This window comes from Vombatus ursinus, unplaced genomic scaffold (genome assembly GCF_900497805.2).
Source record: "Vombatus ursinus unplaced genomic scaffold, bare-nosed wombat genome assembly UNPS02000577.1, whole genome shotgun sequence".
NCBI lineage: Eukaryota > Metazoa > Chordata > Mammalia > Diprotodontia > Vombatidae > Vombatus > Vombatus ursinus.
Genome location: NW_020940355.1, coordinates 12,744,012 through 12,771,153, shown reverse-complemented (window position 1 = coordinate 12,771,153; position 27,142 = coordinate 12,744,012). Strand labels below are relative to the sequence as shown.

At 38.5% G+C, this 27,142-nt stretch overlaps 1 protein-coding gene across 1 annotated transcript in view; it reads left to right on the top strand.

Moving 5' to 3' along the window:
- The first annotated feature begins 1,436 nt into the window (after positions 1-1,436).
- PHACTR1 (phosphatase and actin regulator 1) overlaps positions 1,437-27,142 on the top strand; it is a 242,340-nt gene continuing 216,634 nt past the window's right edge. The window contains exon 1 of the mRNA XM_027877093.1: positions 1,437-1,594. Coding sequence (XP_027732894.1) covers positions 1,456-1,594 — 139 coding nt within the window. The 5' untranslated portion in view covers positions 1,437-1,455. The remainder of the gene's footprint in view (positions 1,595-27,142) is intronic.

The window sequence follows — 27,142 nt, the reverse complement described above, 5'->3', positions numbered from 1 at the left end:
CTGTGGATACAAATATAAAAGCAAGGTAGGAGGGGGAGTGGTGGCTAGGTAAGTGTGTATGGTCAGAGACTTCAAAAGGATGGTGAGTGGAGTCTTATGACAATTATTAGCATATACTTTTCAGGAATGGTTGTTAAGTTTGTTAATTGTTTGTTCCTACAGCTCTTGGTGAAAAGGGGGAGGAGGAAAGATGTCCAGGGCAGGAGTGCCAGGGCAGTCAGAGGTAAAACCTGGGGCACTGGAGGATGGCTTAAAAGGAGTTGTAGATATCTTATACCAGGCTACTGAATGGCACTTCCAGGAATGAAGAAGCCAAGGTGCTTATCACAGTCCTTGACACGTAGTAGGGATGTAATAAATGTTTGTCCCTTTCCCTTTCCCCTTTCTGTTCAGAAAAGTGGATTCTACCCACATCTTCATCTAGTGAATTATTTCTTGTCTTTAAGCTTCAGTCTCCTTATCTGAAAAATTCAGACTGCATAATATTTTTTCTCACTGGGAGGTTGTAAAGAGCCATTTGAGATTTTTTGGAAAAAAAAGAAAATTAGATAATTGGGGCTTTTTAGGAAGGAACCACTTTTGTTTACATTAGGATGAAAGCTGCTTCTTCATCTAGAAACTGAGGGAATCTCCCTCTGTGACCTCCAAAGCCCTTTCCAAAGCTACAATTACAGGAATCTATTTTAAAAAAAAAACATATACACATACAACAAATGAAACTTGAGGAAAATAGGAAAGCTGTTCCACAGAAAGAAGAAAAAATTTCTGGGAGTATGGGATGCCAAAATTGGTTCATAGCTCTCAGGTAGAACAACTGCTTGGCAGACACATTTCAACACTGTCTGAGGTTCCTGAACCAAGCAGGGTTGGCAGAGAGAAGGAGGTGGAAACAGAGCTGGTGCTGGAGTAGGTGATTGGGAAAATGTTTGCCCCCTCCTTTTTTCTCAGCAGACGGTGTTGTAGTCAAGTACATACATTTGCCAAGTTTTGCTTGCAGGATTACTGGACCACCAATTGATCTGATTTCCTCACTTGGCTCTTCTTGATTTATCCCTCCCCTCCCTTTCCATCCCAACTCCCCCCCCCACACACACACACACACACACACACACACACACACACACACACACACTCACACCATCCCAGGGAAACCTATGACTTGGCAAAGAAAGTCTTCTCTTTCTATGAAACTGAGCTAGAGTGGTCAAAACCTCTTTCAGTTTTGAGCTTTACAATGCTTAGCTGAAGGGTAAGCTGAAGGTTACAGCACCATGAGGTGTAGGTCCCATTCCAAAAGGCAAAAAAAAAAAGGCTCTTGTCATGTGGTTTCTGTTATCTGTAACCATGGAAAAGAGTGGCCATCTGGGCTTTAATTTTTAACGCTTCTTTTTCTCTTGATTTCCTTTCTCTTCTCCTGGGGAAACACAAGCTGAGGAAGTGGAGAGACTGGCGGCGATGCGCTCGGACTCCCTGGTCCCTGGTACCCACACCCCGCCTATCCGGAGGAGGAGTAAATTTGCCAACCTGGGAAGGATTTTCAAGCCATGGAAATGGAGGAAGAAGAAAAGTGAAAAATTCAAGCACACATCAGCAGGTAAGGTCTTCTTGTTCCCCCTGGGATGTCTATGGACTTGATGACTATTAAAGGTAAGGTAAGTGGACCTTAATGTTTGATGGAGGCTGCCATTAGAGGCAACCAAAGTGACTTTTGAAAATGCCTTCATGTGGAGAATAATCCTTGCATTTTCTTACACATCTTGTGTTTTTTTTTAATATGGCTCATTGACACTTTAAATAAAATCAGATAATAAATCATCATTTTCGTTTGACACCCACAAATAAAATGGTGTATCCAAAGATGTATGCTCTCCCTGCCCCCACCTCCCTCAGAATAAACATTGAATTCTCCAGGGAGACTGCCCATCGTTAGCTATCCTCTTCCTAGCATTGACAAATCATGGCTCTTATTTCCCCTAGTTAAAGTAGAAATTCTCACTGCTGATTTCCATCAGTTGAAGAGGAAATCACACACAAGGCAAAAACTAAAATCATCATAATTTTTGGTAGCTAAGAACATGGAGGAAAGAGTGTTCATTTTTGGATTTTAGAGGATTATTCCTAAAAACCAAGAGTAGAAATATAAAATTATCATCATGACCAATCTATTACACAATCTATTACTGGTTTTTATACCTCACAGTTATTCAGAAGCAAATGCACTATAAGCTTTAAAGTGCTCAATATAAACATGAGTCATCATTGTTGTTGTTTATTAACTGGAAAGAAATTGTGAAATCATTCATAGAGAAATATTTGGGGTAAAAGCCAAGAAGATATCGGTTCATTACTTTGAAATAAACAGTTGACATAACTAAAGCTATTTTGTAGAAAGAACAGATTGCAAGATTGGACAGAAGGAAAAAGTTTGAGATAAAATGATACATCCTCCAAAAGATTTTAGGAGATCCATCTAAGCCTCATATTTTCAAGTGAACACTTCTCTGACTTTGCTAGGGAAAATGGTCTGTAATATTCAAAATATGTTTGAAGCTTTAAATTTATCTTACTACCATTCATCAGCATGATTCCAAGAATAATGGGGAATAGATTAGTGGACAGATTTTTCACTTAGAAAATCAAGAGCTTCATCTACGAAATTTGGCAGGACCATTGACCCCAGTGCCACTTACACACCAAGGCACCAGAGTGATGACTCCAGACCTTCCAAGATGCTGGAAAAGTTGTCTTTTGAAAAATAGCAGCACAAAGAAATTGCATTATTATCCATGGAACTTGGGATTCATACATACACACATGCATAGAAAAAGTTTAAAATATACCATTTTCTCATGAAATCCTATCTTTTGGAACAGTATGATAAATGTAATAGTCAAAGTTCCTCCCTTGTGTTTATCATTAATATTCCTTAACAAGTTTGTGCAAGTTAAATGACCATGTCAGTCACTCAATTAATCGGTACTTATTAAGCACCTGTTATATGCCAGGCGCTGTATTAGGCATTGGGTAGTTGGCAATGATATTTGGGGGGAGTGGAGCATTTAGTAGTTTTTCAAAGATATTCAGCCCCTAAATTAAGGCCCTGTAATGGAAAAAGAAGGAAAAGGACTACTAAGAAGAAACCATGCCTAGACTCTGTTAGATGAGATTGAAAGTATCTATAACTGACTCTAAGGCCACTGTAGTTCACTAATATCAGTACATCTGTACCCCAGTATTCCATTCGTTCCTAATTTGATTCAGAATCACAAAGTCTCATATAGAAAGGAGATGACTTCAGGTGAAGGTAACATACCAAAAACCTACTTTGGGCAATTATCCCTGGGAGCCAAGGAGTGAAAAAATTACCAGTTTTGCACTTTGGCAGGCTCAATAAGCATAACGTTGATGCACAAATAGCCTCCAATGGAAATAGCAGCCATCATTTCAAAAGGCCATTAGGTTAAAATTAGAAATGTTAACATATTCCAATACACTAAAAATGCCTTGAGGCAGGGACAAGGTTTGTTTGGGTTTTTTTTTTTTTGTCTTCATATTCCTATTACATAATGGTGGCAATCACATAGTAGGCGCTTCATAAATGTTTGTCTGACACATAGTAGGTATTTAATAAGTGCTTATTGATTTGACTTGATATAGTGATTATTGAGAAAGATGTTATTTGCTTTACTTGAGCTATTGCATATAGGTAGGCATGTTTATTTGTTCTTTGTATATAAACCCTCTACTAGAATCTTACTCTGATTTACTCAAATGGTTCGGAGGTGACCCTGGGCTCTTGGAGGCTATGCCATCCTAATATACATACTCTGGCCAATGCTACTAAGCAGAAAAGGCTTCAAGGGAGACATTATCATACAAAAGAAAAGAGTCATGGATTTGGAATTGAAAGACTAGGGTTCACACTGACCTTAGACAAGTGATTTCACCTCTACTGGACTTAACTTCCTTAACCATGAAATGGGGGGAGGGGATGGATCAAGGGGCTTCTGAGGTATCTTCTAGCCTTGAATCTTTGATTCATGAATAGGGCAGTAGACTGGGAGTCAGGAAGACCGGGCTTCAAATCTTGCCTTAGACATTCCTTAGCAGTATGACCCTGGTCAAGTCACTTCAATACCGTGTGCCCCAGTTTCCTCTTCTGTAAAATGAGGAAGTTGGACTCAGTCGTCTCTAAGGTACCTTCTAGCTGCAAATTAGGTGATTAAAGCATCATTAAAACCGGTGATTCCAAGGCTAATTAAAATAAACCATCAAGTAAGAAAGGAAAGAAATAAGTACCCACTATGTGTCAGGTACTCCGCTAAGTACTTTACAAGTATTATCTACTTGATCCCCACAATAATAACCCTGGGAGATAGGTACTATTGTTATGCCCATTTGACATTTGAGGAAACTAAGGTATACAGAGGTTAAGTGACTTGTCCAGAGTCACACAGCTATTACTTCGTGTCTGAGGTCTAATTTGAACTCAAATTTTACTGACTTCAGGTCCAGGACTCCTTTTTTTTTTTCTAGTCAAACGGGTAGGTTAGATATATCCTTGATAGATGCTAAGTGGGTTTTGTGCCTTAGTCAAGACAGTCTTCTTAGCCCATTAACATGTCACCGTTGTACCTCCTGTCACCCTGCTTATGCTATCTCCCTTATTTGTAGTTCCTTCTTCTCTCCACCTAGCCCAATCTAACCCATCCTTCGTGGACCAATTCAGATCCTAGCTCTCCCATGAAGACTTCACTTTACCATGTTTCTGAAGTCCTATAGCACTTATCACCTGGGCCAAACAATTCATAAAATATGGGGGTGGGGGTGGGTGGGGATGGGTGTGTATACATATATATATATATATATATACACATGTATATGGGGATAGGGTATACATGTGTGTATATATGTATATATGTGTGTGTGGATATGTATATCTGGATGTGTATATACACATACAAATGGATGTGTATGTATTGTATTCATACACATATATACACAGATATATATATATAATGACATATATACATACATACTCTTCCTATATGTGCATGTGTAGTATATACATACTATATACAATATATACATATATAGAATATATACATATATACAATATATATTTCCCTTTATGCATGTGATAGTAGTTTGGTCTTCCAGGGCCTTTCATTGTGAACGGGATATATATACAAATATACAATAAGAGCATATATGCATAGTTATATGCATAACTATATATAGTTATATTATATGCATGCATAAATATATAATACATGTGCAAATATAATTGAATATGCCTGTTATTCATATTCTATGTTATACTTATCTTTATTATTTTTACATATCGCATTGCTTGTTAATGTTTCAAGCACATTATTCTTGTAACTCTCACTGCATTATGATACGTTCAAGGTCAGGTTTCTATCTCCATGTTAACAAGAAGAGTGTGGGACATTGATTAGGTGTCCAAAAAAGTCATTTAATTGATTGCTCACAAGTTTATTCCATGAGCCCATGAGCCTACCTACTGAAATGGTTGGGATCTGCATCAGTATATGGAGTTTACATACTGATGGATTGAATTGGGTGACATCCATCACCACCTACTAGAAAAACAATTCAAGTTATGTTCCCTACTAAAGATGGGTTAGTAATAACATCCATGTAATTGAAGGACAGTACACTAATTGATCAGTTATAGGGTCTGTCATGGTTTGTGACTGTCTCTTCATTTCCAAGGCTATATATCATGCAGAGCCTCTCAAAGGCTTATCTAGATGGATAAGTAGATCCCTGCTTTGTACCTGGTGTATTGGTAAGAAACGACTGGGTTGGGAAACATCAATCTATTGTTCATTGATTGATATCAGAAGTGATATGATTTCAAGAAAGAAGTCTTCTGCCCCTTCTGTTTGTCACCTGTTCTTTATGTGGTTATCTATAGTTGGTTTTAGTCCTTTCAGTTGTGACTGACTCTTTGTGACCCCATTTGGAATTTTCTTGGCAAAGATACTGGAGTGGTTCACCATTTCCTTCTTCAGATCATTTTTACAGATGAGTAAACTGAGGCAAAGAGTGTTAAGTGCCTTGCTCATGGTCACACAACTAGTAAGTGTTTGAGGCCAGATTTGAATTCCAGTCTTCCTGACTCTGGGCACAGTACTCTATCGGCTGTGCCACCTAGCTGTGCAGTCTAGGTCCGTGAAAAATCGTCAGCTTTTATGATGCTTCTGAAGCCAAAACAGTAATCCCGTTCACAATGAAAGGCCCTGGAAGACCAAACTACTATCACATACATAAAGGGGGAAAAAAGTGGATAAGAAAATAGTGTGATAGAACATTCCAATGCATGATTTCTACCTCCACTTCAACCCATCTGTCTCACTAGTTTCTTGTATAGCATTTTCTAAATTAACCTCCCAGACCCAGCCACTCTGTGAAATCTTCCAACAGGGTACCCACGCCCCATCACTGCACTGCCACAGAGATGGAGACAAATGAGAACATCCCCCCAACCCCAACATAGAACAGACAGTGCTTCCCCAAAATAGTTAAATGCAGTAATCTTATGCAGAGTTCCTTGAAAATGAGGATTATATTTATAGAAAAGAAAAATTGGCAAAGAAAAAGCCATGATGTTGCCACATAGTCATTCTTTTATTCTCTCTTGACAAGCAGGCATCAGCTGTAGGGGCTGACCTTGGAAATAAAAGAGAGCCAAAAGTCCCTGTGGGCCTGCAAGAGTGAAGTCAACAAGCATTTACTGAATAAATTAACAAAAGCCCTTGCACAGAACAATAAATGTGTCTTATATATTAGTTAGAACAAATGGTCAAAATGACCCTACTTGATTATAAACAAACATATACAGAACTTGAAAAAAGGAGTGCCAATTTAGTGGGCCATTTTCAGCAAAAGTACAAAGGGATTCTTCATGTATAATAGTTACCTTATTACCTATTATGTTTAATTAGCTTCATATATTTTCTTTTACTGTACTGGATTATCTCTTGTTTGATCTAAATAAGGAAGGCAAAGTTCATTGACAAAAAGGAAGCCTACCTTCTGATTTTCGCTTTAGTCTCAGCTGAAACAAGAGATAGATAAATAGACAGACAGACACATAGACAGACAGACAGATAGATAGATGGCTGGATGGATGGATGGATGGATGGATGGGTGGATGGATAGATAGATAGATGGATGGATGGATGGATATAAATAGATAGATAGATGCATGGATGGATATAGATAGGTGATAGATGTAGTTAGATGGATACAAATGGATGGATAAATAGATGGATGTAGATAGATACAGGATGTATATAGATAATGTAGTAGATATAAGTAGAGATAGATATAGAAATAGACAGATATATAGATATATAAATGTGGATAGATGTGTAGATAGACAGATAAGTAGATATAGTTAGATGGATAGATAGAGATAGATGTAGACAGATATAGATGGATAGATAGATAGATATAGATAGATAATGTAGACAGATATAGGTATAGATAGATATAGATATAGCCAGATACATAGAGATATGGATAGATAGAGAGAGGTGTGTATACATATATATAAATATATATATGTGTGTATATATATATTTATATACATACATGATACATTTATGGGTGCAAGTTTTAAAGATGGAAAAGTGTCCTTAATCCCCTGTAACATAATTTTCTCATAGAAATGGATCTACCCCGCCCCCCATCATCTCAATTCTTGACAGTGGGAAATCAAACCCCAGATGTCACATGACAGAAAAAAAAATACTATACTGAAGTTCTTTTCTAATATGGGATTGTGTAGTTCTTGGTACTATAAATATTGTCCTTTATCAAAATTTTCTACCATCTTATTTCTAATTTGAAAAATGACCATTTTCCATGAAGGAAAATGAGAAGAGGGTCAGAGATGGTCCTTAGGAAAGGCTGCCCTCAGATTCAGCACACTCAGCTGAGCTCTCCCTACTCTCCTTTGAATCCCCATTGTATTTATGTCAATGCAGTTCCCTGAGTTGGTTCAAAGTTTATGGGTTTTACAGGGAGTGGAACCTTTACTGATTGTTGAAATCCTTTTTATCCTTCAAGGTCTAGCTCAGTCTCTAGTGTCTCCATGAAGCCTTTCCAGATTCCCTCCTCTTTCCTTACTTCAGTGGAAGAAACTTTTCTGTCCTCATCATTCTGATAATGTTTCTTAGCTCTCCTATATATCTATCTGGTTCTGATTTGTATCATAGTTATTTTTGCATGTCTTCTCTTAGCAAATACATTGGACGTTTTTGGAGGGTAGGGTCCTCCTCTTACTGATTTTCATAACCCACATAGCACAGTGCCTTTCACAGAATGGTAATTTATTAAATATTTTACTGGTTACCAAAGATCTTTCTCCACCTCATTCCCAAAGAGCAGCTACATGAATCCATTAGACTAATAGCTACTCAGCTGAGAAAACATTCTAAACTTTTAAATACATTTCATTTTAAAATCTTTTTAAAAAATATTTCTGAGTACTTGATTATAGAGTTATTGAAAGACTCATAGGAAAAGGGGGAAAAAAGATTTGAGAAATATGAAGAGTACACAAGGGGTGACTGTATTATTTTTTAGCCTAAAGTCAAACAAATGTCTGCTTAATGTCAACCTAGACTAAAAAGGAACTTTCGAAACAGATACTTCTGTCATAGCCCTTGGAGACCAAGAGAAAATTGAAACATGAGCTTTCTTTGAGATCAGTTAGCTGAACTGGGCCTTGAAGGATGAGAGGATTTCAATATTTGTACATACAAGACACATACCCTATAAAGGGAAGGGGGTCTCAGAGAGAAGAGGTGTAGGGGACATTGGGATCTGAACTGAGTCTTGAAGGAAACCAGAAGGCAGTGGTGAGAAGGAAGAACATTCTAGGCAAGAGAGATAGACAGTAAAGAGATGCAGAGTCAAAAGATGGAGTGACATGTGCAGGGAAGAGCAAGCAGGCCAGGGTAACTGGTTCATGATAGAATATGTCAACGAGACTAAAAAAGACTGGGAAGGTCTTAAGTTACTGAGCAGCTGTAGATCTGCTTTGGTCAAAGGGATTCCTGCCTCTAAAATTCCATACACCAATAAAATTATAACTCTGAATCAATGTTCCAGGCACTATACTAGGTTCTGCAAATGCAAAGATTAAAAAAATGGCAGTATCTATAATTAAGAAATAATAATAGCTCACTTTTTCTCCTTTAATATTCAGTGAGCTTTCATAGGGCTTAGAGTCTAATTAGAGAGCAGGTGACATATAGTGTCTAAACAGATGAGGAAGATGTATGGTAGAATGGGATAGGAGAAAAAAGAGAGTTTCAGGCAGAACACTCAAGAAAATCTTCAGAGAGAGAGAAAGAGAGAGAGAGAAAAATCATTTTCAGTTGGACTGAAGGTCTGGATGAGGAAGTTGGCTCCTGAGCTGGGTCTAGTGGGAAAGGAAGGAGTTCAATACATGACAATAAGATGGGATTGTGTTCAATTGGTGGGAGCTAGCCTGTGTAAAATCATCGTTTTTCTTTCCTTGAGGCAATCAGGGTTAAGTGACTTGTCCAGGGTCACATAACTAGTGTCTGAAGCTGGATTTGAACTCATTTCCTCCTGATGCCAAGGCTGGTGCTCTATCTACTGCACCACCTAGCTGCCCCTTAGCCTGTGCAAAATCACAAAGAACTGGGGATTACTTGCAGTTTAACTTGGCTGAGATATGGGATATGGCTGTGGGATGTGGGACCTGGGAGCTGGTTGGGATATGAAAGAGCAGTATAAAATAAAATTGGGAGTCAAGTTATGATAGCCTTAAATGCCAGTGTAAGGAGTTTGGTTCTTACTCTAAAAGCAATAGTGAAGGTTTTAGAGCACTTTAGTGATAAGGTTAGACCTCTGCATTAGGACAATTATTTTGGCAACTTTTTGAAGGATTGTTTGAAGAGGTGGGAGGCAGGACAATTAGCGTATATTACAATATGAGGGGAAAAATAAACATGATAAATGTGGGGTAATAATAATGATGATTAAAATGACAACTGATGTGTTGTCCCTCAAATATATTATTTATATATTTTTATATTACATAATGTAATATATTTTCCATAATATGCAATAATACACTATAATATGGTATATATTTATATGTTACATAATATATCTAGTTGTGATATAAATATATTATTTACATGTCTATATCTATTTCTATATGTAGGTATATGTATACCTTTACATATATTATTGAGTGGAGAGAGACAACTGGCAGAATTGGAACAGAATGTGTTTGTTGGAGATTTGTGAAAGCAAAATAAGTTGTATAGGTAGTATGGAACCAGATGATGGAGGGTATTGAAATACTGATGGAGGATTATATAATGGGTTTAATTAGTGAACCTTAAGGAACTATTGTATGCATTTAAAGGGCCAATAGGAGACATGATAAAATTGGTATTTAGGGGAAACTGTCTGACCCTAGTCTGAAGAATGGATTGGAAGGAAAGAACCTGAAGTCATGGAGGCCAGCCAGGAGGCTTTTGTAGTAGTAGAGGTGGGAGACTATGAGGTCCTGGACTAGAGCAATGGTAAGAAAAATGAGGGAGGGGGAAAGGGAAGGGACAATCAAGAGTGATTGGTGATGGGCTTGATGCAGGGGAAGGAAGGGAAGGAGAGAGTCAAAGATGACTGCTAGATTTTGAGCTGGGGAGATGGAGATACTGGTGACACTATTATCAGAGACAAGGATATTGGAAAGGGAAACCCTTTGGTAAGAAAGATGTTTAATTTGGTTCCAGACATGTTGTACATTAAAAAGCTTATTCTTGTAGTTGTGTGAAGGATGGATTGGAGAGGAGAGACACTGGAAAGAGGAAGACTAGTTAAGAGTTATTACAATGTGAAGAAATGACCATGGTATAGTTAGAAGTATCAAGAGAAGAATAGCCTGATTGGAATAGAATTTGTATATGAAAGAATAATAGCGAAAAGAAAGGTAGATAGAATGGGACCAGATCATGGAGGGCCCTGAAAAATGAGATGAGGCAATAGAAAGCTGTTGTATGTTCTCAATCAGAGAACAAGTAGAAATCCATAGGAAATAGCTGAAAAACAAGATATAGGTCAAGACTGGAATGTAGATTTACAAGCCATCAACAGAGATCAATCCAATCAATAAATGTATGAAGTGCCTGCTAGAGCTGAGAATGAATGAGTTCTTCTAAGAATGAGTGAGGTCTCTAAGAATTCAACAATGTTTGAGAAAGAGTGAAAGGAAATAGATGTAGGACATAGACAAGAAAATACAAAGGCAAAGGAAAGGTAAGCAATGAATATAAAAGAATATATTCAGGGAGCAGCTAGGTGGTGCAGTGGATAGAGCACCAGCCTTAAAGTCAGAAGGACCTGAGTTCGAGTTCAAATTTGGCCTCAGACACTTGACACTAGCTGTGTGACCCTAGGCAAGTCACTTAACCCCAATTCACACTCACACACACACACACACACACAGAATATACTCAGTGAGATAAAAGTCAAATTTGCTTCCAAAAGATTGATCAAGTGAAAGAAGGAAAAGTATAGGCACTAAGTTAAGTGGAAGATTTAAGGAGGAACTCACAAATAAAGCAAAGGCATTGATGCTTACTAGTAATGGGGTGAAGATAGGAAAAATGAGGTGTCTTGGTAAGAGTGAAAAAAGAATGGAATGAGGAGAGAATTCAATAACTCGCCTCTCTATCCACTATGCCAAACTACCTTTCTAGTTCATTATTTATTATTTAGCTAGTTGTAAACCAAGGGAGGAAATCAATCAATCAATCATGACACATTCATGAAATATCTACTACATGCCTGGCACTTTGTTCATTGCTGAGAATGCCAAGACAAAAGTGAAAGTCCTGAAGCTTAAACAGATTATGAGGACCTTTAGAAGCAAAAGGTATATATATATACTTTGGAGGGTTTTTTATTTGTTTGTTTTTCTGGGATAGTCAAGCTTCTCCAAGATCAGACTTCTATATCTTTAACCAAAGAAAGTTCTTGCTGTCAATATGAGCATGATTTAACTATGACATAATTGCTGAAATCTGTTTCCATTTTATTTCATGCCCCATTCTAGTGCTTAAAATGTGGAACTCCTTTTCCTTGCTGTAACATGCTTTCATATTTACAAAAGAAAAAAAAAGAAATATATTTCTAGAGATGCTGACTACTTTCCTAATTTTAGATGTCAGGTCCAATCACATGCATTGTGGTATATGGCTCAATGATGTAAGGTTTGTGCTCATTTATAGAACTGGTTCTGATGATTATATAATAACCAAAGTAACCGCCATCTACTCCAAAAAGTGTATTTAGTATAAGAAAGTCATGTGTTAAATAATTGCTATCAGTTTGTCTAAGCATTTGTGAGCATGAAGTCGTTTATATTATATGGGGCTCAGGAGGAAGCACAAAGTGGAGTAACTGAAGGTTTCATTTGATTGGGGTCAAAATAACTCACTGTGTCAGTCCTTTTAGGACGCTACTTTGTGTACTTTCATCTTCACGGTGAATCTAGCTTTTTGAGTTTCCAGAAGTAAACATCAGATGGGTCATGGAAAGGAGAACATCACAGGTTATTATTTTAACAACTCATAGAAACACATTTTTAGAGGCGGAATTTTAGAAGGCACCTCAGTCACCATCTAATGGGACCCAGACCTGAGGATGAATTTCCATTACAACATGCCTGAGAAGGGGTCACCCAGGCCCTGGTGCAAAACCTCCAATGAGAAGAAGCCCAGCCTCTACCCTCTGAGGCAGCTCACACAAGTTTTTATAGCTTAGTTGGTTGGGAAACTGTTCATGAAATCAAGCCTAAATCTACCTCTTTGCCACTCCCACTCATGATTCCCAGTTCTTCTTTCTCTGGCCAACCAGAATAAGAACAATCCCTTTGCCATGTAACAGTCCTTTAAAGCAAGTTTAACTTAAAGCAAATTATCCCATCTCCCCTTAGGCTTTTTTTTTTCTCCAAGCTGTTAAAATCCTAGATTCATTAGCTGATCCTCACACGGCATGGACTCAAGGCCCTCCGACATGTTGTTTACCATCCTCTGTATATTTTCTGCTTTAAAAATGGCCTACCAAACTCCTTGTACTTAGAACTTATATGATACTCCAGATGTGGCTTATCACCTCCTTATTACTGTACCTGGATGAACTTCATTTTTAAAAATATCAGAAAAATGAAATCTTACCCTTTTGCATTGGCCGTGACATTGAGTTTCTAGCTGTGAGAACAGAATCAGTTTTCTTGGACAAATGCTTTGCAATCTAACCTGAAATGCTACCCAAGTGAGTCACCTATGCAGCCCACTGAGATCATTGAACCCAAACTGTGAGAGTTTATTGAATAACCCACAAGCTGCTCAAGGACAGGAATCTGGATTTTTTCACACCCTTACAGTGTCTCTACAGTTCTTGACACATAAAGAGAGACTTAACCTGTCATTTCTTTCTCTCTAGCAGTCCAAGTCAGTATCTTCTCTGAAATTTAATTTTAGAAATTTGCCTAGAATACTGAAAGGTCAAGTGACTTGCCCAGTCATCCCGAATCATATAATCACTATGTGTCAGAGACGGGACCTGAACCCAGGTGTTCCTGATTGCGTGGTCAGCTCCCTCTCCACTGTGTTCTTTTCCACTGACTGTCCCCTATACCTAGAATGTTCTCCTTCTTCACATCCACCTCTTTACTCCCTTGGCCTTCTTAAAGATTCAGCTAAAATCCCACCTTCCTTAAGAAGCCTTTCCGGGGTTTCCCTCTACCCAAACTTCCCCTAACCCCAAGCATTCCCTTTGAGATTTGTTCAGTCATTTTTCAGTAGTGTCCAACTCTTTGGGGTTTTCTTGGCAAAGATATTGGAGTGGTTTCCCATTTCCTTCTCTAGCTCATTTTACAGATGAGGAAACTGAGGCAAACAGGATTAAGTGACTTACCCAGGTCATACAGCTAGTAAGTGTCTGAGGCCAGATTTAAAGTCATGAAGATGAGTCTTTCTGATTCCAAGCCCAGTGCTCTAACCACTCTACCACCTAGCTGCCTGCCGCTATAGAAAGTTTCATTGATAAATTCAACTAATATGTCTATGGCCATCTTGTCCCTAGACCGTCTTCTTTTGGGGTCATGTATATCCATAGAGGATGTCTATGTGAATTTATTCTTTGGCTGCCTGTGCTCTCTTAAAAAAAAATAGGAAAATTTCAGTCCTCAAGGAGAATATGATCCAGCGGCTATTGAAAGCAATTAAACTTGGTTTGATTATTTCTTATTAAAATCATATGCTAAATAGTTCTCTGAAGGCCTACATGTGTGTTTGCTTTTTCTACTTAAGAGAATTGCCATTACAAAACAATGTATGGTGATTTATTTATTTTGCTTGAAAGTGAGCTCCCTCTGCTAGAGTCCTATTCCAAAGCTTCATCATGTCTTTGAAGTTGACTCCTGGAAACCTTGTCTCAATTACTATAAGGCTGGCCATTGGGTGCTTAATTTTTTCAACTACGGTGAATCATAAAAACTGTTGACTAAGGTGAATATTGTTGTGTTCTCCGCAGATGGAAGAACTATCTAGGATCATTGATCTTGAACCAAAAGGGACTTTAGAGGCCATCTAATCTATCTACCATCCCCCTCCCCATTTTACAGATGACAAAAACTCACATTCAGAAAGGTTGTGATTTGCCTAAGGTCACTAAGGTAGCCAGCATCAGAGATGAGGATTTCAATCCAAGTCTTCTGACTCCAGAGACAGTATATTTTATACTGCCCCATGTTGTCTCCCTACTCATACCAACAAGATCATGGGTCCTTAAAGCATTAATGTCCTGTTCACTAACCTCCATCACTGACATTGCACATTCTTTTGGTATATCAAAGTACTGTTAGGGTAAATATTATTTGTTAAAGCTAGAGTCCTTATGAGAATATCTATTGCTGGTAGTGCAAAGCACGAAGCAGATCTCAAGCAGAAAGACACCTGACTCATTGTCCTAAGAAGAGATTACTGAGGGGACACTTAAAAATGGTCTTCAGCTATATAAAATATCATAATACAAAAGAAGGTGTGACCAGTATTCTCCTTCTTCTGAGTTCAGAACATGGAGACATGGAATAAATTTCTATAATGAATTACTTATGTGAGATTAAATTAAAGAATTTCCTGATGGTGAGAGTTACTAACCATTGTAAAGAATTAGTAGAAGCATCTGACTATATCTCTTCATCTACTTCTCTGAAAGCCTTTTTAAAAAAAAGATCAGTTGGGGCAGCTAGGTGGCGCAGTGGATAGAGCACCGGCCCTGGAGTCAGCAGGACCTGAGTTCAAATCCGGCCTCAGACACCTGACACTGGCTGTATGACCCTGAACAAGTCACTTAACCCCATTGCCTAGCCCCCCCCCCCAAAAAAAGGATCAGTTCTCACCAGGCAAAGGGAAAAGAAGAAGTAGGTTTGGATATAGCCCTAATTGAGGGCTGAGGCAAAAGATCTTGGTCAGGACTTAGTAAATTAAAACCTTGGACCATTCAAACTTTCTTTTAGCCTTTTCACTGTAAGATTTGCGAGAAACAACCATGTATTTCTATTGTTATGAAATTGTTGATTTCTCTAAACAGTACATAATACTTGGAACTGTGTTGACTCATTCACTGAGTCTTTTAAATTCAGCAAGATCTTCAGGCTTTGGGGACTTGCATGCTGTGTTTATGATGCCAGTTCTAGTTAAATTGACCCACTGACACTGAGTTTGGTGAGAATTCCTTAACTTCCATCGCCTTAGGTTCGCAGTCATATTCAGAGAGAGGTGATGGAAGAATAAATAGAAATCTACTGAGTAACTCATTCGTTTGTTTTCAAGGTTCTTCTAAAACACCCTGCTTTCAAGGCTGAAACAGATTTTGTTTGGAATTGCAAGGTGCCTCCACCCTACGTGTTTAGCTGGGACAGGCGGTGTTAACTAACACAGAAACAAAGCAAAATGTTGCATGGTCAGAAAATGCGCTCACGAGATATGCATCCTAAGGGGGCAGCTAGGTGGTACAGTGGCTAGAGCACCAATCCTGAAGTCAGGAGGAACTGAGTTTAAATGTGGCCTTAGACCAAACACTTGACACTTACTAACTGTGTGGCCTTGGGCAAGTCACTTAACTCCAATTGCCTAAAAATAAAAAATAAAAAAAATTTTTAAAAAAGAGATATGCATTCTGGTTCTAGCTCTGCCTCAAAATAACTGTGTGACCTTGAAAAAGTCTCATAAACTCTTGTGCTTTAGTTTCTTCATCTGTAAAATGAGGGAATTGGATTAGATCATGGATTCTTAACCTGGAGTTTATGAACTTTAAAAAAATTTTTGATACTCATATTTCAATGTTATTTATTTCCTTTGTAATCCTACATAATATATTTTATACATTTCAAAGCATGATTCTGCTAAGAGGTCCTTACACTTCACCAGATTGTCAAAGGCATCAATGATACAAAAGAGATTAAGAACCCCTGGTGAGAGATGAGCTTTCAGGCCCCTTCTAGGTCTGAATTTCTGTAAGCTTCTGGGGGAAAAAAATGATAGGAAAACAATCTAAATTTTAATCAGTCATAAATATTTGGTTCAAGTTTCTCTAGGAAGGTTTGGATTGGAGAAACAGTGGTTCCTTGTTACCCCACCCTAATTTTTTTTTCCTTTTTCTGGCTAGGCAATGGGTTAAGTGACTTGCCCAGGGTCACACAACTAGTAAGTGTCAAGTGTTTGAGGCCAGATTTGAACTCAGGTCCTCCTGACTCCAGGGCTGGTGCTCCACCCACCGCACCACCTAGCTGCCCTCCTAATATTGTTTTAACATTACATCCTGATTCTTGGCATTTCTTCAAGGAGTAGAATATCTTTTAATCCCAATCATCTATTGAATCTCTTTCAATCTCAATCATTCGTTAAATTTGTTGTTTTTCTGATGCTGTAATAGTATGATTTTTTCTTAACTATATTGCCTTAGGGTCAGTCACACTCTCAGATGGAATACAAAATGACTGAATGATCTGTTAACTAGTTTTTAGGGGTTTCTTATCTGAATTTTCTAAAGAAGAAGTCATTTAGCCCAGCACTTCTCCTTAAAAACAAAACAAAAAAAATACAAATTTCTCTTCCTGGAAGGAAGCCAGCAGCATCCACTCCTGGAAACAGAGGAAAAGCGTCTTAGTTTCCCCCTCTCTCAATTTTCTTCTAAGCCTATCTGAGAGAGAAGATAAACTTCTGGTCACTAAGGGCTCTGATGTAGCCCCATGGATCTCCGATCTCCTCGAGTTTTTTTATGGACCTCATTGTGGTCCATGAAAGCAGGCCATGCTGGTGACTTTGCACAGCCCTCCCTCGCCTTGTATCCAATTCTCTCGCATGTCATGGCGTCACCTCCATGATGTCATGGGCCGAGAAGGAAGGACAAACAACAACAACCACCACCACAACAACAGCAGCCAGGCCTGCACAGGATTATGTTTATGTGGTGATCATGCTTATCAGATGACAATGTCATTGTTAATCTTGCATCTGCTGTGAGTGAACAATTTGAGCTTTTCAATTGGTTATCCCATCTTTAAAAGTTCCAACGTTCTTAATAATTCTGGTTCTATTTTTTGTTATCACTTTTGGTGGAGGCAAGAAAAGTAGTCATCATTACAAGTGGCATATGGGATTTTCCTCACCCCATTACTTTATGCATCTCTGGCTCACTTAAATCTAATCCACACGTAAGTCCTCTTCAAAAACAAAGGAGGAACAACAAAAACTACATTACCTGAGATTTAGGAGTTATTTCTCTAACTATACTGCCTGGCCTCTAAGAAATGAAGAGCTTAATGTTATAGTTATTGCTTCCTGGCTTATCTCTCCTGGTATATTTTAATTCCCTTGAGAGCAGGAACCTGTTTTAGACATCTTTGTTCTGTTCGTATCGCCTAGTGGAGTGTCTGGCACTCCATAAGCGTATAATAATATTTTCCAAATGAATGATGACCTCTTGGGAGGAATATAGGACAGCCAGATTCTGTGTGTGCTGGCAGAATTACCCAGCTCAGTCTTTGGCCGTATCCATTTAGGTGACTCTGTAACCCAAGGCTTCCCTGGGCAATACCGTGCCACAAGAGGTTAGTATAAGGAGGTCAGTAATTGTCTGTCCCATTGTATACTTAAGAAAGAATCTCTGCTTTCTGTGGAAAACAAGGAGAAGTAGGTGTAGTGAAGGCACAAAGTGATTACTAATATTCTTCAGTTGGGATTCCAGAAGTTCTATTTCTTCCATTTCTTTAATTATACAAGTAATGGCATACTTTGCAATAACATCCCCCGTACCGTGGTGTGTATCACTCCTTTACTCAGTAAACTCTAATGGCTTTCGGATCAGATAGCCTCCCTTGGCATCAAAAGCCCTTCACAACCTGGCCCTATCCTATCTTGCCAGCCTTATTACACATGACTTCCCTTCATGTACACTGTAGTCCATGCAAAGTGTCCTTATTCCTATTTCTCCCAACCTTCTGTCTCCCATCTCCTTATCTTTGTTCTGAGCATCCCTTTTGTCAGTTACACATTGCCACCTCACACATGCCCATTGGAATCCTTAACTTCCTTCAAGGCTCTGCATGAAGTCTTTCCTAATCCACCCAGTTGCTAGTGCCTTCCTTCCCAAATATTTTGTATCTATTTGGAATATGTATATATGTGTGTGTGAATATACATATACATATGTGTGTATAAGTATGTATGTATATATGTGTATATAGATATGTATGTCTGTGTATGTGTGTGTATGTATATATGTATGAAAATAGTGGTGGCGGTATTGTTCAGTCATTTTTCAGTTGTATACAACTCTTCATCACACCATTTGGGGTTTTCTAGGTAAAGGTACTAGAGTGGCTTGCCATTTCCTTCTCCAACTCATTTTACAGATGAGGAAACTGAGGCAGGGTTAAGTAACTTGCCCAGAGTCACATAGCTAGTAAGTGTCTGAGGCTGGATGTGAACACATGAAGGTGAATCTTCCTGATTCCAAGCCCAGTGCTCTATCCACTGTACCACCTAGCTACATATGTGTGTACATACACATATATGTGTAAACATAAATGCATACATGTATGTTGTTCTCTCCTCACTAATAATAATATGTGACAGGCACCATGCTAAGTGCATTACAAATATTATCTCATTTGATCCTCACAACAATCCTATGATAAAGGTACTATTACTATCCCCATTTAACAGTTGAGGAAACTGAGGTAAACACTAGTCAAATGACTTGCCCAAGGTCATACAGCTGGTTAATATCTGAGGCTGTATTTGAACTCAGGACTTCCTAGCTCTAGGTCCAGTGCTCTATCCACTGTGCCACCTAGCTAGCTGCCTCAATCACTACATTGTGGCTCAGCAGTTAGAGTGCAGGGCCTGCAGTCAAGAAGATTCATCTTCCTGAGCTCAAATCCACCCTCGGACACTTACTAGCTGTGACCTTGGTCAAGTTGTTTAACCCTGTTTGCCTCAGTTTCCTCAACTATAAAATGAACTGGAAAAGGAAATGACACAGCACTCCAGTATCTTTACCAAGAAATCCCCAAAAGGGGTCACAAAGAGTTGGACCCAACTGGAAAATAACAGAATGACAATAACAAATATCTCAAGGACATTGAATGTTATATTTTTATTTTTGTATCCCTAGCACCTAAGACAGGGATTGGATGATTGATTGATTTGTAGTGCATCTCAGGTTCAAGAGCTGATGGGTTTGAATTTTAAACTAGTGGAATTCTCTTTAAACAGTTAACATAATATGGTAGAAAGAGTGCTAGACACAGGTTCTGGTATCAGCTTTGTCACCAACCAGTCACTTTATCTCTAGGGCTCTTACTTTCCCGGTGTTGAAAAAGAGGGGACTTTACTAGGTGACCTCTAAAGTCCTTTCCATATCTAACCGTCTGTGAGCCTAAGGAAGCACACTAGGAGCTGGGGAAGGCAGCATAGAGTAGATAACTGGAAAGATCTCATAGGACTTTTCATCTCTAATTTTGATGATTCTATAATTAAATATGAGAAACTGTACATGTGTGTTTAAATGGAATAGAAGTCAGAAGGGTGCTGGATGATGCTTGGGTGTAGATATAATTTTGGCATAGAAGACTATTGTAACATCAGTCTATTTTTGCACTCAAATCACTAAAATGTTAATTTCTGAGGAAAATGGATATTTATTCCCTGGCATAGCAGCATCTTTGTGCCTCCTTGGAGCCTGCTCCATACCATATTTCTAAAGCCTAACTTCTCAAATTTCTCAATGGCTTAAAAGAGCCTTGTGAAGCCAAACCAGTCCCCTGACCACCACTGCACACTGCTTTAAAGGAGGGTTTGTGAAAAGCGCCCTTGAATGCATTTCTGTATACAGGAAAGGGATGTTTAATGAGGCAGTTTGGTTTTTATGCTAATTACATCTCCAGCTGCTGTGAAGATTTGAGAAGCAGCCCTGAACTGTAATTTCACAACATAATTCTATAATAATGAATTCCAATGGAATATATATGTATATAGACATATATAGTCTATATACATATATATGCACACATATACATTATATAAGTCCATCGTAGAGACTCTAGACTGTGTATCAGCTATCTTGAAAAATCAGTGTTGGGAAATGCATCACTTAAAAAACATGCCCTTCACTTAATGGGTACCAAGGACCATCACTAGGTAGAAATTTATCAAGTAATGTTAAAAAAAAATATAAAGAATTTGAAAAAAAGGCATTTGTAGTAATGTATCTCCTGGAATTTTCTCCCCTATTGGTGAACATTGCCCTCAGTGGGGTAAGTGAAACAGAAATCCCCCAGACTAGGTTGGGATTCAGTCAGTATGATTCAATCAGTGACGTCTATTAGTCTAATCGTATTTGGACTCTGCTTCTTTTTAGATAAATGTGAGCAAGCCTTTTGTAACCAGAACAGTTAGGTGGTGGTGATTTTTGTTCTTAATGACCCAAGCAATTATCCACGTAATTACAATAGCTATCCTTTTATATAGGGATTGTTTTAAAGCTACAGAACACTTTCAAATGCAATCAGTCCTCAGCATTCCAGAATTTAACTTTTACAATTTCAAACATTTACCTGTTTTTATTAGCAACCTCATTTTCATTTTCACATCGGCAACTGTGCACAGTCATGGCAATACGCAGTAGAAAAAAAAATAAGAGGCCCACTAAGTACAAGTTTGTGGAGCAGCTGGTATTCTAGTAGGCGCTTCCCCGGTCTTGTTCATTCCACCTTGTAAAATAAAGAGCTTCCTGTGCATTCATTGCACATTTTCATTGTTTGCCTTTAAAATCAAGTTTTCTATCGCGATTATACCCCCGTGACAAAGTGCAAGTCTTTTGGGCTCTAAGCCCAAGTGTGCAAAGTTAGTGATGCAGCTTAGTGAGAAAATAAAGGTAATAGATTAACTTCGTGTTGGAAGATCTACAGCTGCTGTCAGCCACAAAAGATTAGTTTTTAGTTGTCGTAGGAACCAATTTCCCATAGGTTCAATACGTCATCATTCATGTTTTTGACTTTTACTCTCTATTTTTCAGGAATGTTACCCCTACATTGAGAATTGACTACACATGATTCAATTTAATTCAACAAACATTTATCAAGTATCTATTTTGGGCCAGCCATTGTGCTTGGCAGATGCAAAAACAAAAGTGGAACAGACTGCCCTCAAGGAGCTTACATTCTGTCAGGTGAAATAGCATGTATATATAAAGTTATTTGAATAGGGAGAGAGAGCTTATAACTAGAGAAGTTCAGGAAAGGTTTTGTTTAATAGGAGCAAGGAATAAAAGTCTATTATTCTGCAAACATAATTTTGCAGTATAAAATTTCACATTATAAAATGCAGAAACATTGCCTTGCTTGTAAAATGTGTTTTGAAGGAAGATGGGGATTCTGTGAAGTGGACATGAGTGCAAAATGATTTCATTTGGTCCTCACAATAACCCTGGGAGGCATGGAAGTTGGATATTATTATTAGCCAAGGAAATGGAGGCCAACTGAGGTCATGATTTGTCCAAGGTTGTATACCTTCTAAGTACAGGAGGAGGAGCTCAAAATCAGGTCTTCTGACTCTAAACTCAGTACTTTCCCCACACCACCCCCAAGTAGGCTGTCTCTGTGGTAAAGAAATTCAAATGTCAAAGGATATTTGGATACCTTTGGAAAGTAGGTGGCACATGTGTGATAGGTATAATATTGCTTGCCCTCCCAGTGGGTGGGGGAGGGGCTTGAAGGAGGGAGAGAATTTAAAACTCAAAAAATTTTAAATAAATATTTTAAAATAAAATTAAAATCCTAATAAAAGAAAGCAGATAGCATTAGGAAAACAGGACAAAAAAAAAACCTAGATGCTATCCAGAAATAATTCCTGATTATGAGATAATCAGATCATCCAGAAAAGAGGCAATCTGCATGTAAAAGGTGAGAATAAGCTATGGTTCATTTAAAAAATAATAACAATAAGCTAAAATGTAGTTGGAATAGAATCCAAATGTGATTGTCACTAGATTTGTACAAATACCAGATTCATTTTTTTTTAAGTAATCAATTCAATATTATTATTCTATGCTATTACGGATTCTCAAGCTCAAAATTAGAAGCTGTTTCCTACTATTTTTTTGTAATGGAAAAATATTGGCTTTGGAATATGAATGACAGGTTTGATTCCTTTCTCTACCAATTATTAGGTAAGCTTCGGTAAATCATTTCACTTCAGTGGGCCTCTATTCTCATGTATAAAATTAAAAGTTTGAACCATGTGATGACTAAGATCTTTCTATCTCTAAATTCCTTGGTCCAGTTTCAGGGATTCATAGGATCGTAGTTATAGTTCTGAAAAAGATCTTCAATATCATCCTGTCCAGCCTCCTTCATTTTAAAAATAAGTTAAATGAGATCCAAGAAGATTATTCCAAAGTTGACATAGATAAAAAGTAGTAGAGTAGGGATTTGAACTCAGGTCCTCTTTCAAATACCTTACCCATCTTACTATTGTTGTGGTCTAGGGGTGCTGGGAACCCTAAAATGCAAGGGTACAGGGCACTGGTCTGCCTCAAAAGAATTTGAGCACTCAAGCCTTCTTTCAGTCCAAGACACCAGCTGGGGTGAGTGAGATTCCTGGTGGGTCTGTGCAATTTAAGAGGGGCAAGACCAACACTTTTGTACAGAAAGACTGTGAGAAGATCTGGATGTGATCTAGGAGTGGCAAGTAGCCTGGAGTAGCCTGAAGGTAACAGAGAATGAAGGGTTGGGCTGGGTCGGGGCCACAGTGAAAGTTGACAATTGAAAGGATTATACAGAGATGAGCCAGATGCCTCAGACAAATGCCAGGGATCTGGGTTCAGGGGCTAAGTTCCTGAAATTTCTGGGAAAGTTCAAGGACTAAGGGTCTTTCCTTTTTCAGGGTCCGGATCCCATACCCCATAACTATTATTCATACTAAATGTACTGAGATATTTGGTACACTGTTCAGTGACCAGTTGAGTTTCTTGTGGAAATTCTTCTTGGTTTCCATGGGACATGACCTCATCAGGGAAAGATATGCTTTTTCCTTCTAGAGCAAGGATGGGAACATTTCCTGTTTCTTCTCTCTGCTTTCAGCTCCAGATCCATTTGCATCAGAATCATAGAGCTGCTTTGAATCTAAGTCATTCTAAGTAAGATGAGGCCTAAAGTGACTGAAATGGAGTGCTTTACTGTGCTTCCCAGATATTGTGTTTGTTACAAATTGAAGGCTTGTGGCTGCTTGAGCAAGTCTATTAGCACCGTTTTTTCTAACAGCATGTGCTCACGTCATTTCTCTGTGTCATATTTTGAAAATGCTCACAATATTTCAGACTTTTTCATTATTATTATATCTGTTATGATGCTCAATGATCTTTGACGTTACTATTGTAATTGTTTTGGGGTTCCATTAATCATTCACATATAAGATGGGCAAACTTAGTTGATAAATGTTGGGCGTGTTCTGACTGCTCCAATGACGGTTCCCCCCCTTTTTGGGCCAGGTGTGGAGTCAGAAAGACTCCTCTTCCTAAGTTCAAATCTGGCCTCAGACACTTAGAAACTCCGTGACCCTGGGCAAGTCACTTGCTTCAGTTCCCCATCTGTATAATGAGCTGGAGAAGAAAATAGCAACCCACTCCAGTATCTTTGCCAAGAAACCCCTAAATGAGGTCACAAAGAGTCAGATACAACTGAACAACAACCTCTTGACTTCATACTTTCAGGCTGACCTCTGGAATGAGAGGTAGAGAGTAGGGTTTGTCAGTCCTATTCTTTTATCAGTTTATTCTCTTTACTCCTCCTCCTCATCTTCTCCCTCTCTTGCTATTTCCTCTCTCTCTGTCTCTCTCTCCCTCTGTCTCTCTGTCTCTGTCTCTCTCTCTCTGTGTCTCTCTGTCTCTATCTCTCTGTCTCTCTCTCTCTCTGTCTGTCTCTCTCTCTCTCTCTTGAATAGATTTTTAAAAAGATTTATCAACACACACCCCTGGAAACTCTCAAAATAAAAAGAATACTAACTATCCCCAAGACAGGGTTCCCTAGACCCCAAAAGGGGTCTGTGATAAATTTCAAGGGGTCTATTAATTTTTTAAAAATATATTTTGACAACTATTTAAATAACATTGGTTTCTTTTGTAATCCTGTGTATTTTATTTTAACGTGTTGGGAGTCCAAGTTAAAAACCCCTGTCTGGAGATAGTCAGTATTATGTTTTATTTCTTGAGTTTCCGGAGGTGGGAGGGTGGGATGTTGATGAATCTTTTTTTTTTTATTTTAATCTATTTAAGATGGGTGTGTGTGTGTGTGTGTGTGTGTGTGTGTGTGTGTGTGTGAGAGAGAGAGAGAGAGAGAGAGAGAAGCCAGTAACAGATGAGCTATGGTGACAGTCAATTATTGAACTAGCAAATATTTTCTATCAGCAGGAAAATGTCAGCACATGAGTAATACTCGTCCCTCTTCAGATCTTTTCCTGCACTAAGTTGGAGACTGAAAAAGAAGTTCAGATATTTATAGAAAGGTGGCCCCATGCAAGAATACATGCTCCCCTCAGGCTAGTGAAATGCCTCTGGGGGACAGTGCCCTGTCCATTCCCCCATGAATCAAGGTAGGTGGAAGTAAGTCCCTAAACTAAGATAGCCCACAAAATGCAAGTGTAAGCAGACGTCCTTGATACCTGTAATATTTTATGCATATATTCACCATATCCTTGTAGCCCTCTCTGCTAAAAAATTTTAGGAGGTGGAGGTGAAGAATGGCAGGAAAGAAAGACTGACTTCTTCTTCTGTCTCATCCTTGCCCTTGGTGGCGTCTCTAAGATATAACCCCTGGATTCTTCTAGCCATGCCCACTGCAGTGTCCTACATCAGTCTTCCTGTCCTCTTGTCAACATTGGTGTGTTCATGAATGACACCCATGACACTCAGTCTCCCAAGATGGGAAGAAATCAATGCTCTCTGTCTGAGGCCAGAATTCTTACCATTCACAGAAAGGTTTTGAAAACTCCCAGTCTTTCCTGGGAGAAGGAGAAAAGCAACCAGTCCCTTTAAGATAAAACTGCTTGTTTATTCACAAAATGAAGAAGTTCTGCTTCATCTTTGGCAGGGAAAATAACAAAGGTTTATTTCTTCTTGGCAGAAAGTGTTACTCTGGCTAAATTATTGCCCATGGTGAGAATGGTACCTGGGGTGGTCCACCTCAGTCAATAAAACATCTTATAAAACAAGACTTAGTCATTTGGTTTGATAAAAAGATGGAGTTTTGTTCACTACCTAGTTAAAAAGAAAAAAGAAAAAATCTAAGGAAAAAGCATTTTTATAGTAATCTTTTTTTTTTTTGCAAATAAAATACCTCTATCTCCCAAAAGTTTGTGGGCTATCATGCCTTATTAGATGTCACTGATGAAACAAATTTGTAGGCAGTCCAGGGACCCTGCCCTAATGAGAAAGGGATGTCAACCCAAGATGAGTGCTTCAATGTGTATAACAGATCATCCATAAACAAATTTAGCCTTTGGACAGAACGGAGAGGGAGGTCCCTCTAGAAATGAACACCCTCAGAAAATGCACTCTGCCTCTGGTGCCTATAAATTCAGATCCAATTTTCCTGTTTTCCATGATTCTGTTGGTGTTAACTTATACATACACTTCATGTACATTCTTATCAGTGGCTTGAGATTGAGAATTTGAAACCCTTGTTCTGCTTTCAGTTTTCATTGCCCTCCTAACTTCTAGAGCCCTGAAAATGAGCTTTTCCCAGCTCCTCATTAATTTTTCACTCCTCTCCCAGCTGGAGACTCACAGATCTACAGCATCAGGAGTATAGGCCAACAAATGCTTAGCCAAAGTACTGTAGTATCCTGGTGAGATGTCGCAGAAACATACCCCATGGGGTTTGGGCATGTGAAAAACCCAATATCAGAAGGCTTGCTTCTGCCATAATTATGCAGGCCCTATGAGACCTTGTGACAGCTACAACATATTCTAAATCAGGGGCCTAGAAAACACAGTGCTGTGCAGTTGTGCTGTGAATGTTTGAAAATCCTCTTTCTGTTGTCCTCTCCTTTCTTTTAATTTTTGAAATGTATGCCTGTTTGGGAAGCCCAGCAATGCTGAACAGAAAAGAGCACTAGACCAGGAGATAGAACACCTGGGTTTTAGTCCGAATTCTTCCATTAGCTAGTATGACATTGTACGAGAAAAAAAGTAAGATGGAGTGTGAAGAATATAGGACCTTTGTCATTATCTAGCTATATGAGCTTTAGTTTATCTGGATCTTGATTTCCTCATCTCCAAAATGGGGATGATCATACCTGCTTCCTAGGATTGGTGTGAGAAACAAATGAGATAATACATGAACAAATGTACTTTACAAACTATAAGGTAGTATATGAAAGTTGTTAATAAGAATAAGAATTGGTATAGTTAACATTTATATTTCATATTGAGGCTGGCAAAATTTTTTACGAATGGGGTATCCCAAAAGTCTGAGAGCAGTTTTCAATTTTAA